Raw genomic sequence first — 13,220 nt, 5'->3', positions numbered from 1 at the left:
ATACTTTTAGAAAAAATTAGTTTGGGAGGTCCTCAGGCAATTGACCCTTTTTGTCCACAGGATAACGCACCACTGATTTGAGAGAGTGATTCTATTCATTTGTTGTGAAACCGTGTTATACTAGATTTTCTTTAGAAGTGTTCAACTAAACAAAGGTAACTAACTAGTATCTGGACATTGGACACGAAAGTACAATGTATTATGCTAAGGGAATCATCACGAATTATGCCGTCCACAATTGTCAAAATATAACTCGACTCCAATGTGCATTGGATCTCGTAGAGAAATTCAATTTCTATTTATGTAATCGTGTACTGTACAAGTTAATTCCCACAAGTTTGATCGTGAACTTTGAACATAAAATAACATTTTGAAATTTAGTCCTATATTGTAACCAGATGCATAAAAGTAAAAAAAAGGCGTTATAAAAAAAATCAGGGCAAAGACAGTGAGAACTAATTTTTTCAAATGCACTTTTGGTACTTGTGTACTAAACCCTCACATTCCAATGTCACGCAATGACGCTCATCACCTCAGACTCGAAATAGCATGCTATTCAATAATTCCAACATTAAATCTTGAAATTTAACACAATGATTTTTATTGATTAGTATAATTACTTTGGTTGTTACTGTTACATCAAATCATTTAACGAGCAATTATTTATTGTGAGATCGTCACAATGCCGGGCTGCAATTTTTAATCATATTTTAATTTAAAAATAAAAATCGGTGTCTCCGGTCCTAAACTTTCTGTATCTGGTCTCGATTTTCATCTACTTCAACTTCGTTTTCGAGATTAACGAAGGACGGGCAGAGAATGTATAGGTGTGCAATCTGAAAATTGCAGCCCAACAACACTTAAAATTTAAAAAAAAATTCTTACTTACTTTCCTTTAATTAGAGTCGATTCGTTATTCGGCCATTTTTTATACCAGCGATTTTCAATTCACAAAACTTAGTTTTCATTTGAAATGAACTTCTCTTCGAATTCAGCAAAAACCAATTTAGTTGTTTTCTTGATATTTCACGTTGATTGTCTTTTATGCCACCTTGAAGTTATGCATTTTCCTTGTATTCGTTCGTACAATACACTTGAAATCATTTTGTTACGCCCACATTTTCGAGTTTTCCATTCTAAATATAACTTCATTTGTATATTTCTTGCGAAAGCTTTCAAAATGTTTATCATATTCCCGCAGATGAAAAACATCCATTTCGAACGAAATTCCAAAAACTGATTTTCATAGTAGGGTGCAGTATTAAACACTGCATGGCATGTTTGATTTCTTAAAAAATGGTTATTCTGATCATTTCTAAACATTTTAAAATATTTTTTGTATGTACAATGCTTAATTTTTGGTAGGTGTGAATTTTAATTCATTAGGTCATCCCCAGGACTCATTTCATAGGGCAGGGATGGGCAACCTTTTTCTACGTAAGGGCCGCATTTCAAAACTTGAACTGACGCGGGCCGCACACAAGAGAGAAGAGGGGGGAACTGTCGGTAAATCACAATTCTTTATTCATATATAATTATAAATTAGCATATGTATACTTAATATAGCTTCTGGCACCGATTTAAATATAATATATCGGAAATATTTGGTTAAATATTAGTCACCGCTAGTTTTAAATTAGTTCCGATGTGTCTGTTAGCCGGTTTCTTGTTTTAATTTTTACTAAATTCATTGCGAAAAAACTTTTCACGAGTATAAGTTGTAGAAAATAACGTTTGAATTTTTGTTGAATATATCATTAAGCTGGGAAATTGATATATTTATTCATATTTTATGCCACGCGGGCCGCAAAAAATATTACTGCGGGCCGCATGCGGCCCGAGGGCCGCGGGTTGCCCATCCCTGTCATAGGGGACGCCAGAGCTCAACACACGATGCAATTTGCGAAATTTAACAGATATGTATCGAAACACATTGTCCATTACTTACTACAAACTAATTGAGATCTGTCAACATTTGATTCCTGGTAAACGTGTCTTTGGGTACAAAATGCCACTGAGGACACCCAACACCTGTGTTTCTCAATCATCATCATCTGGCAGATTCCTAGAGTAAAACTAATATTAAAAATTATATATATATGTTTTAAAACAAGATTGTCTGAAAATTTTATACTTGATTATTTAAACTTGTGCTGTAATTTCTTTGTTACACTAATTTGGACTAATTTAATCCCTCCAGATCTACAGACCAAAAAGTTGAGAAACATTGCATCGCCTAAATTATCTCAGGTATCCGGGTATGAAAATGTCTGCATTTTTCAGCATTACTGTAACATTTTTGTTTATTAACGGGAGTGTGAGCTTGAATATCAAAGTGAGATTTTGTGGAATAATGTTTGGAAATATTAAAAGCTTGAACATTCCTAGTGTTTCGGATAATTAGCATTAAAAATGATATTTTGTTTGTCACATTTGAGAAGCTATTATTTAATATTTTAACTTTTAAATATTTTTTCCAATCATTGTTTCATATTAAGAAAAATTTTATAATAAAGTTTTCTTTATTATACATTGATTACAACAAATATTTTAAATAAAATTCTACATCTTAAAAAATAAGAACATTACAATTTCAGTAAGAAAATGTTTGAATTATACTTTATTACATACTATTAATGTACACAAAGTCTAAGTTTAAAATAAAAATGAGCAATGATAGATGAAACGTATTCAAGAGTTAGCGTCCTTCAACTGTAAGAAACACAAAACAATTAAATACTCAATGTAATCTTTTTTTAATTTAAAAAAATAATTACTTACTGTATGATGAAATATCAATTTCGTCAGGGAGTTCAGATATATTGACGTCGAAACGATCCTGTACTTCATTGAGAATTTTTGCATCACTCTCATCCGATACAAAAGTAATTGCCAAACCTTTTGTGCCAAATCGACCAGCACGGGCAACCTAAAAAAAATTGTTTCGTGCATTCAATTTTAAATTTATCACATGTATTAAAAAAAAATCCAGCAACAATTTATGTAACTTTCCCAGCAAAAACATTTAAAATTACATGTGCCACAACTGTTACACAATTTTATTTTTAAACTATTATAAAAGGGCAAAGAGCTTAATTTTGATGGTAAAGACAAGTATAGAAAAATAATGAAGATTTATTAGCATTTACTTTAAGTCTGATCCCACCTGAGACATGTGACCCCCCTCTATCTTCTCACCCCTTGACCTTTAACTCCAAAACTTTAAGAGCATCAATCCCCAATATACAAACCTACCTACAAAATTTCAGAAATTTCAGCAAAAAAGCACAGGAGTTATTAAAGCTTCAAAATGGGTGAACAAAACTGTGTCCCCCAAACATCAATACATACAGAAAAAAAACCCCAATTTTCTGCATTTCTTGTTGTTTCAAGATCTTGAGTCCAAAAATATAAAAATCTTGGGGAGGTGGTCATTTTTTTGACCCACTGCTATATTTTTCTGTTATATATAACAGTTGGGAAAGTAACAATGCACTCTTCTTTATTAGAGAAATTCCTTGTTCGTAACATTTACACACACAAATGCCTTTGGACCTTAATGGTTCATTTTCAGATATACTCCTTAATGTTTTACAATTAAAAATATTGATAATTGATTTGGCTGACATTTCATATAATTATGTTAACAGACAGCCAAAGCAGCAAAATGACAAATTTTAATTCTACTTTATCTGTTAAAAATTAAACTATTAAAAAAACTATGTTTTTTAACCTAATTTTTAACATTATTTGAATAAATTTCAGTATCATCAGAAATAAAATTGAGTGATAAAATGTCAGTTAAATGTTATTTTTTTTTTTTTGCAGGGTAGTATAACTATACAGAAAAAAAAGTACTTTTTCCCCTAAAGCTGTACTGATTCTTGGCCATTAATTTCTTATGATATTGAAAAGTTTAGCAATTGAAAATTCTGTAAAAAAAAATCAAGTCTATCTGAAGAATGTAAGAAAATCATTTGCAGTTTGTATTTGGTACAGTAATCTTTATTGGTTAAAAAGAACCAAATAAAACTATTTTAAAATCAATTAACATAATTTATAAATTAATTCAAAACTATCTCAAATATTATACAAAGTAACTTCCTATAAGAAAGAAACTATAAATTTGTAATATTTTATTTGTTGTTAATAATATAAACAGTAACTTTTTCATACAAATTTTTGAATGCAAATCTCATAAAAGTGAACATTTTTGAAACAAATACCTTATATAAAGTGTAAGGATTTAAACCAGACCCACCCCTAAAATGAATTATGTTCATTTCATTATAAAAACAGAATTGCAATATTTTGTAAGCCAAAATTATTAAATTTTTATTATCACAAGTAACTTCGTACAGATCAGTATAGATCTTTACAATCATTTTCTTCCAGATTATCTCAAAATTTTTCTCGTGTTAAATGCTCCAAACTAATGTAGTTATATGAACTGCCATGTTAATGTATTTTAATATACCGTATTTTACGGACTATAAGACGCACCTTTTTCTTCGAAAAATTGCCTCCGAAATTCAGCTGCGTCTTAAATTCAGCTGCGTCTTATAGTCCGTAAAATACGGTATATATTTTTTAATACAGAATGATGCATTGTTAAAAGCTACCCTAACATTAATGCTATAAAATCTACTTACCCTATGAAGATAGGTATCTGAATCTTCTGGCATATCATAATTAAAGACAATATTCACTCTTTCAATATCCATTCCTCTTCCAAACAAGTTTGTAGCAACTAGAATTCGTTTATGAAAGTCTTTAAATTGTTGATAGCGAGATAATCTATAAAACAAACAAGTGTAATACAAATTAATTAATGCTTAAGATAATCAATTTAATATTGAGATAGTAGTAAATGTTTATCATCTATACACATAATTGTAATTTCTAATCTATAAAATTTTGTCTATGACTTACTTCAGGAAAATTTTAACTGCCTAATTAACTTATGTTAATAACAAATTTAATGAAGTACAAATTACTAAATTTTCCCAAATGCATTAAGAGCTTTTACAAAATAATTTTTAAAATAGAACAATTTTAATTATTATTATATATAAATATGACATTTGAAATTTATTTCTATCCAATAAAAATTCTTAATTAAAAAAAATCATCTTTGTATCATATCTGAAGCACAATTTAATTGTTTAGCCATTTAATAGTATCACCAGTGAGACAATCTTTTTAAAAAGTTGTTCCATTCAATATATATCAGATATTCAAGTTATTTGCCATACTCAATGTATTTAGCATTAAAACTTAAATTTGTGCTTGCATATGCATGCACACCATCTGCAACACCTTGCATGCATAAATAATTTTTTTAAAATGTTTGTTTTGGTTGAATGATAATCATATAAATTACCTCTCTTCTTGAGTCATAGCTCTATGAATTGCTATTGCAGGAAAATTCTGTTCTACAAGCAACTGAGCAAGGGCCATACATCTTTGAACAGTACGAACAAATATCACCACCTGCAATAATATTTTATGAAAATACAAAAAAAGGAATATATTAATACTAAATCACAAAAATAAGTTTGTTTAAAGCAGAATATCAATAGGTATTTGATTTCATTGAGTATAATGTCTGATAAATTAATTTAATTGTTTTAGTGATTTTTTTAGTAATCAAACTGTACAGTTACAATTAAGCAAAATCACCAGACTGATTCTTAAAAATTTAATTTTTGTTATAACTTTCCTTTGATTTCATTTGTCCATATCCAAAATCTGAAAACCCTTATTATCCTATTACATTGACCATTTTCAACATATGTTCAAAATTTATTATTTTACCGTTACTGCTTTTTATAAAAAAAAACTTTAACTCCGTTACTACATTCCAGAAGTCTACTGTGACAAATCATTGTAAAATTTATTGTATTTATAATAGTGATTTAAATTAAATCAGAATCTCTTGGACATTATCTACACATGCCCTTCAAATTTCGAATGAATTTACAATTAGTTCATCATATTAGTCCAATTTCACCACTATATATATATATATATATACACATACATATACATATTCAATAATATATAATCACAAACATTATTGTCCCCAGTTCTTATTCACAAAAATATATTTAAAATAACACTATAAAACAATTCTTACAATGTTTTCTACCTTCAATTTTTTTATTTGAATCCAGTAACTATAAACCAGTAAACTTTCTCTAGGGTTAGCCAGTAAGTCTGTATTAACATAAATGAAAGAGAATTTTTTCAGAGAAAGCAATAACTTTATTCAATAATGTTTTGAGCTCCATAATTCCTTGTTCAAAGAACTTACTGTTTTCATATTAAAAAAAGAACTGTTCCAAATGCTGTTTGAAGCCTTCCTCAAAAACAAATTTTAAAAAATCTAAAAAGAGAAAATTAGAGTTGGTAATCAGTGAGAACAAAATCTGGTGAACACAGAGTGTGCGCAAAAACCTTCCAAGCAGAGCTCCAATAATTTTTACCATGTTTGTCAAGTTTAATGAGGGCTGGTGTTGTGATGGAAGATGTTGCACCTGCAGTTCACCAATTCCAGACACATCTCATAGACAGCTGGCCACAGTAACACCTGAACTGACTGTTCTGTTCTTTGGATGCAGTCCATAGAGCATAACTGTCTGCCAGTCCCACCAAACTGAGTGCCATAATCTTATTTTGTGAAGTCCTGCTTGAAGTAGTTCACTGCATGCATTCACTACACATGATTGTTTGCATTTGACATTGTTGTACTGTACATGATCCATTTTTATTATGTTATCATGAACTTCAAAAATGGATATCTCCAACCCAAGCATGGTGTGTCTTGGGGTAAAAAATCTCACAAACCACTTCTAGCACATTTCAAAATATCCTCACAGCCTACACTGCACAACTTTTTACAGGTTTGAACTGTCTTTTTTTAAAATAAGGTTTAATATGCTAAAAATGCTTATTTTGCTTAACCATCTTTCAACTGATGTCTAAAACAAAATATAACTAATCTTTATGCCTTTTTTTTTAAAAAAAAAGCATTAAGATTAGTTGTATTTTGTTTATTCATTTTTTTTTTAAATGTTGAAATGTCAATTTCAAATGGTTATGCACTTTCAAAATTTAAACTTGAGGTTATTGCTTTTCATGTCTACCACCACATATCAACAACCACATGGACTCAATGGCCAACCATATCCTTTCAACAGTGGAACAGTCAGGTGTGGGGCTCCCACTTAGTTGTGGAGAAGAAATGTGAGAAATTTTTAAAGTATATTTTCAAGCGTTTTTTCTCATTACCGTTTCGGAAAAAGATTTTGTAAATAGTTCTGTCTAGTAAAGAAAAGTCTTTTTTAATTGTTACATAATTCATTTTTTACGTGAATTTCTTTTTCGCGGTAGTTTTTGGCTAGTTTTTGGCGATACCCACAAAAGAATTTAGCGAGTATAGTTGTCCCTCACCACTGCCACACGATCGCCTTGGACGATTATAATCGTCCCTCACTGTTAAGAGGATATATTTTAAATAAATTATTTGAACATTGAAAACATTAGGTTGTTGACTATATGGAATAAGGCAAAGTAGCATGAGGACAATTTGCCAAGATTCTGCCTCACAGGAAAATTTTATGGAAAACTAGCCTGCAATTTAGATGTTAGACATAAAGAAACCCCAGAAAATGCCACAAGGGCAACCCATTAATCAGGTACAGAGTACAAAGTGGATTTATCCATTCGGGTACTAGCAGACTAGTATAGTAAAAACCAAAAGAAATTGCATTCATGATATAATATGCTTGAAAATAAAAAGATTGTCCTATACTTGTTAAGAAGTTATTTATTTCACAGCAACTTAGTTTTAAATTAAATTAATACAGTTAGTATTCACTATTGTAACTAAAACACACACAAGAAGATTGTTACCATACCAGAAACTGAATTAAAATAATATGTAGGGAAATTTCAGAAAGTTATGACTCATCTATGCAAATAAATTTTTTAAAAAAGAAACAAATTGATTCACATTAGATTTTGCAAAAATACAATTAAAAATTAAGTACTTTTTTTTAAGCTCATCACTGAGATTAGCATGTAACTTCAATACTAATTCTTGTGACACAAGCAAACAATTTCCACTGGAAAATGCAATGCCATTCAAAAATTTGAATTTCAATAATCAGCTATATTATACTATACTTAAATTATCTAAAAATTAAAAATGTTAAAATATATGAGATTCCTTAATATTCATATCTATTATGGAAATAAGACACATTCACTCATATGAAGAATGCAAAGTTTTTGCTTAAAATCCCAATTAAGCTTTTTAAAGACGTGTTTCGTACTGCTATTCTCAGAAAACAGTGGCGTGCCGTCATTGAAAGCGGTGGAAGTGCCGCTTCCCCTGTATTTTCTAAAATATAAATTCATATTGGGCAATTATTTTTATATTTTAACATATTTTGAATTAATTAAAATTAATATTTTATTATAACCGCATTATGTATCTTATTACAAATTTCTATACTACACATGGAAAAAAAACGATAAGATTTCAGTATAATTAAAATAAAATAGCAATTATATTGACAGATTTTCAGACAAAATCTTTAGAATTTTTATTACTTTTAGATGTTAATAATTTTATTATTATGAAAAACAATTTTTCCAAGCGTGTTTTAATTCTTTAAATTAAGTAAATTTTATGGGAAATTTTTTGATCTATCTAAATTACGTAGCGAATCGTAATATTTATATTCAGGTCCGGACTATATTGACAAGTAACTCTTAGACATAAAAAGTATTATAATTAATGACAATCTGAACAAATACGTACTAAAAGAATTATATGATTTAATATTATTAATTTTTACAGTACCATCTAACCGTGCGTCTGTTGAGTGCAGTTTTTTGACCACAAAGCAAATTCATACATTGGCCAGGAACACTCACTCAGTTGGAAAAAAATTGTCGTCGCTAGCATTGCTTTCGATAGAATAAGAGCTTTCAAATACGTTGATAGAGTCGATGACCAGTGACTTTTATAATAAAGTAATTAATGACTATGCGGAAAAATCGCCAAATAGAGTTAGTTTATAAAAAATTAAAGAAACAAGTTTTTCTATCATTGTATCATATCAATTTGTATTATGTACATATTACAGTAGAGAGTCATTAATCCGAATCAATTGGGGACTGGGGTTGTTCGGATTAGTGATTTGTTCGGATAACCGATTATGTACAAAAAAATATATTAACCTGTCCGATGTTCAAATTTTTCTCCGTTGCATGTCGCTTCGTGTTGAATTTTCGTCGCTTTTAAGCCTAATGAAAATTTTTATAATAATAATCAAGGCTATTGTATCGTTAAAAATTATTTCTTTAGTTTGTACAAACAAAATAAATATATACTGAAGAATATAAAAACACGAAAATTATACTTTAGAAGTAAATCTAGTATCAAAAACATTCGATTCAGCACGACACAGTCCGACTTAAAATCGTTTGGATAACCGGCGATTCGGATTAACGACTCTCTACTGTATTTGTATTTTAGAACTAAAATACATAAATTGTTTATTTTTATCATTTCCAGTATTTGTTTAAAACCTTTATGGAAATGTGAGGTTCCAGACAAGTCTGACCCATCACAAAAGACGAGAAAAAATGGTTAATTCAGAGAAAAATTTATTAGTTTTAAAAAAACGTGGGTAAAAGTTATTTGTAGTCGGACACCCATTGTTTATATCAAACTGCCAGGCAGAAATCATAAATCGCGAAAGGAAGTCGTCTTATGATCGATGGAAAATCAAATTCATATTTGATTTTGACTTTTCTCACGCTCCAGGTAAGAGTCTCGTTATGCTTAGTAACGAGGGACCAATCACTCGGGAAGCGTGATTGAGAGAGAACGACTAATCAAAATGGATGAAAGAAAAAACGGAGATTGATATAATCTCCTACAATCGAGGACACCTGGCACTCGGTTAACGTTTCAAATAACTAAAACGCCGTGTGTCAATGCTCACAAAAGAAAAAGAAAAAAAAAAAAAAAAAAGTCTCCCTGTGCCTTATAGACTTGTCAACGCCACTGCCCCAGGGCCACCTTCGATCAACGATCAAAAGACCACATCGACGCCTGATTGTTCTAAAGCAAACTATTTTGTACGTAGTGTATCTTTATGTTAAAATGAACGGTTTTTGTCAGATACTTGTTGTCTTTGTCTCTTCCGCCACCACACACATACAAATGGACCCTAGACCATCACTGATGCACAATTAACTGATTGCCCCTGGAAGTCGGCTTCTTACAGAAACAGCTTCCCTGTCATCAAATGTCATGGCACACCACTGTTAGAAAACATTTACAACTTGCACTATATACAACAAAGACTGCATAGAAATTTTGTCTAAAAGAATTCCATAAAAGACTTGGCATTGGCATTATATCTACATACCTATAACATAAAGGGTTCCATTGTTTAAAATACAGCAGAACCTCGCTTAACGAGTATAATTCATTCCAAAGTCATACTCAGAACGTGACTCATTAAACGAAACAATTTTTCCCATATAAATTAAAGTAAAATACGATAATGCATTCCACGCCCACCCCAAAAATACTTAAATATTTTATGTATAATGTTTATTCAAAGAAAATTATACAATATACATTGTTAAGGAGTGTGAATCATCATCGTCTTTTCTTCTAGTGCAGAATGAACCTACCTGGAATGCAAATTTGATTTGCAGAAAAGAAAAAAAAACCATCACAGATAATATGTCTGGTAAACACACCAAACAATATGCCAAATACTTGGGCTATATAAATGCAATAATTAAATATTAGAAATTAATTAATTTGACTAGAAGTAGGCAGTTAAGCTTCCATCTCGTATTTAATGTAATAATTATAAATAATTAATTTTTTAATTTAGAAATTTCTAAAATTTAGTTTGGAATTGTCATTAAATTTAATACGAGATGGCAGCATAACTGCCTACCTCTAGTCAAATAAATTAATTTCTAATATTTAATTACAGCCTTTACATAGCCCAAGAATTTGGCATATCGTTTGGCATGTTTGTTGATGTTTATAAGTAATACATATGAACACAAGTTTGGAAAAATGTGTGATCACAAGCAACACTAAGATGCTAAACACAGACTGACAGAGAATGCGCACAATCCGGGACTTCCCCTCTTCTCGTCACTCGTTATGCAGAATATCGCTTGTTAAGAGAGTCATTTTTTTAACAATTTGTTTTGCTCGTTATGCAAGGTTCCACCAAAATATCCAAATATCCATAATTTTCTGATATGATGTTCTTAATAAGCAGTATTTTAATTTAAACAGTTTTGCTTAACAGTATTATTATAAACAGTTTCAAATAATATACAAATATTTGTATTAGCTTTCTATAAAAAAACTGGTTTGTTCATTTACTATCAATTTATAAATAGCTCAAACCAAGAGCACTAATAGACTGTAGCTTAAATATATTTGCTTAGTTTTTAGGATGATCCAGTTATAAAATTTCTAGCAGTCCTAAAAATTTTAAATTTGATATTTCCCAAAAATTCAAACTTCTAATTAAGTTTCTAATTTCTGGAGTGAGTGAAGTATTGATTGATTATTGTTTAACTCTTTCTTGACTGGGGTACCAATCTGTCGTAACCCTAATTGTTAAGCAGATAGTCCAGGGTACTGATTCACCGTTACCCTGTTAAAAATCGATTTTTATAACATTTATCAACAACAGATGTCAGCACTTGATGGCATAGTCTTTTTATTGTCTGTTTCACATACTTTTGTCCAGGTGGTGTTTTGTTGACTTAAAATGAAAAATTAAGAAGAAAAAGCAATAATTAAAATTTTTTAATTATCGCTTTTCAATTTTTTTTTTAAATTTTAATTATTGCTTTTTCTTCTTAATTTTTCATTTTCTGATAATTTTTTATTTCATTTTTAGCATATTCATGCAATAATATTACTATATTAAGTTTATTCAGCTATAATATGTCAATGTGTTATAAATATTCAAGTTGTGACCTTCAGTTCTGATATATATTTTTTAATTTTTATTTTAATCGAAAATATCAGTAAATGTTACATGTATTGCTACTAGTAATCATATGTTTATTACAAAAATATATAATCTCATTTCGATATGAAGTGAATAAAGTATATTAGTTCATTATAGTAGTTGATAGCAGAATGAAGTTTTGATTTCAAACAAATGTTTGATATAATGTGCGCCAATAAACACGCATAAGTGTTATATCAAATTGTACAAAACAATATTCTACCTCTGTCTGGCTCAGTGCCAGCAAAAAACTAACTAACTAGACAATGTTAATTTTGACAAAAAGTTACAAATTATCAAGTTTAAATGTCAGTTCTGATATATATAATTTTTTTCTTATAAATTTTTCTAATAAAATGTATTGAAAAATATTGTATTTAAAACTACAGATATTACTAAATGTACATGATTTTTTTTCATATGAATATAATGATAATTTGATTTTTGGTGAATTTTTAAAATAATATCACCTGAGTGACCTTGACTGACCTATGTTGCCCTCAGCTGTTTTACAAAATAAATGTAAACAGAGGGGGGTTGCAAACAGTGAAGAAAGAATTAAAATAAACACATTCTTTACTATACAACAGAAATTCCTTTCTATTGATTTCAATAATTTTAATTGTGTTCATGCAAAAGTTCAGATCAGCAAAGTTTGATATTTTGGTTTTCCTGGACTGTTATGTATGCATGGAAACTGTAACAACACATTGTTAAAACTCCCAAAAAGAATTTATAACTGTTAATACAAACTACAAACCTGGTTGAATTCCAAAACATCCAGAAGCTCGAACAATTTGCGATTTTTTTCGTTGTCCTTCAATTTCACATAATATTGTTGTAACCCATGCAAAGTTAATTTTGCTTCATCATCTACATATACTTCCATTGGCTAATAAATTAATAGTTTGATTAATAAATCGTAAATACAAAAATCAATAAAAATTATTAAAAACACTAAAGCTCCACTGCAATGCAAGCAGCTATTAGTCATCCTAAAAGATGCTTTAAAAATCACAGCATAAGAATTATTACTGGGCATAAAATTGATTTAAACAAAGAAACCATTTTAATTTTTATAAAGTGCAATCTTACAAACAATATATTTTTCTAAGCTATTTGATACACATTTTTATATTT

General features: G+C 29.5%; 1 protein-coding gene across 1 annotated transcript in view; it reads right to left on the bottom strand.

The window, feature by feature from the left end:
• Window positions 1-2,601: 2,601 nt before the first annotated feature.
• Hel25E (ATP-dependent RNA helicase 25E) overlaps window positions 2,602-13,220 on the bottom strand; it is a 30,627-nt gene continuing 20,008 nt past the window's right edge. Inside the window, exons 6-10 of the mRNA XM_067284681.1 lie at window positions 12,841-12,972; window positions 5,384-5,493; window positions 4,653-4,797; window positions 2,782-2,929; window positions 2,602-2,712 (exon numbers count right to left, since the gene is read on the bottom strand). Of these exons, the coding sequence (XP_067140782.1) occupies window positions 2,699-2,712; window positions 2,782-2,929; window positions 4,653-4,797; window positions 5,384-5,493; window positions 12,841-12,972 (549 nt within the window). The 3' untranslated portion in view covers window positions 2,602-2,698. The remainder of the gene's footprint in view (window positions 2,713-2,781; window positions 2,930-4,652; window positions 4,798-5,383; window positions 5,494-12,840; window positions 12,973-13,220) is intronic.

The sequence above is a fragment of the Centruroides vittatus genome, unplaced genomic scaffold, assembly GCF_030686945.1.
Source record: "Centruroides vittatus isolate TY-2023 unplaced genomic scaffold, ASM3068694v2 contig_1215, whole genome shotgun sequence".
In the NCBI taxonomy this organism is placed as follows: domain Eukaryota; kingdom Metazoa; phylum Arthropoda; class Arachnida; order Scorpiones; family Buthidae; genus Centruroides; species Centruroides vittatus.
The sequence above is the reverse complement of the archived record's forward strand: the minus strand, read 5'-3'. Positions and strand labels throughout refer to the sequence as shown.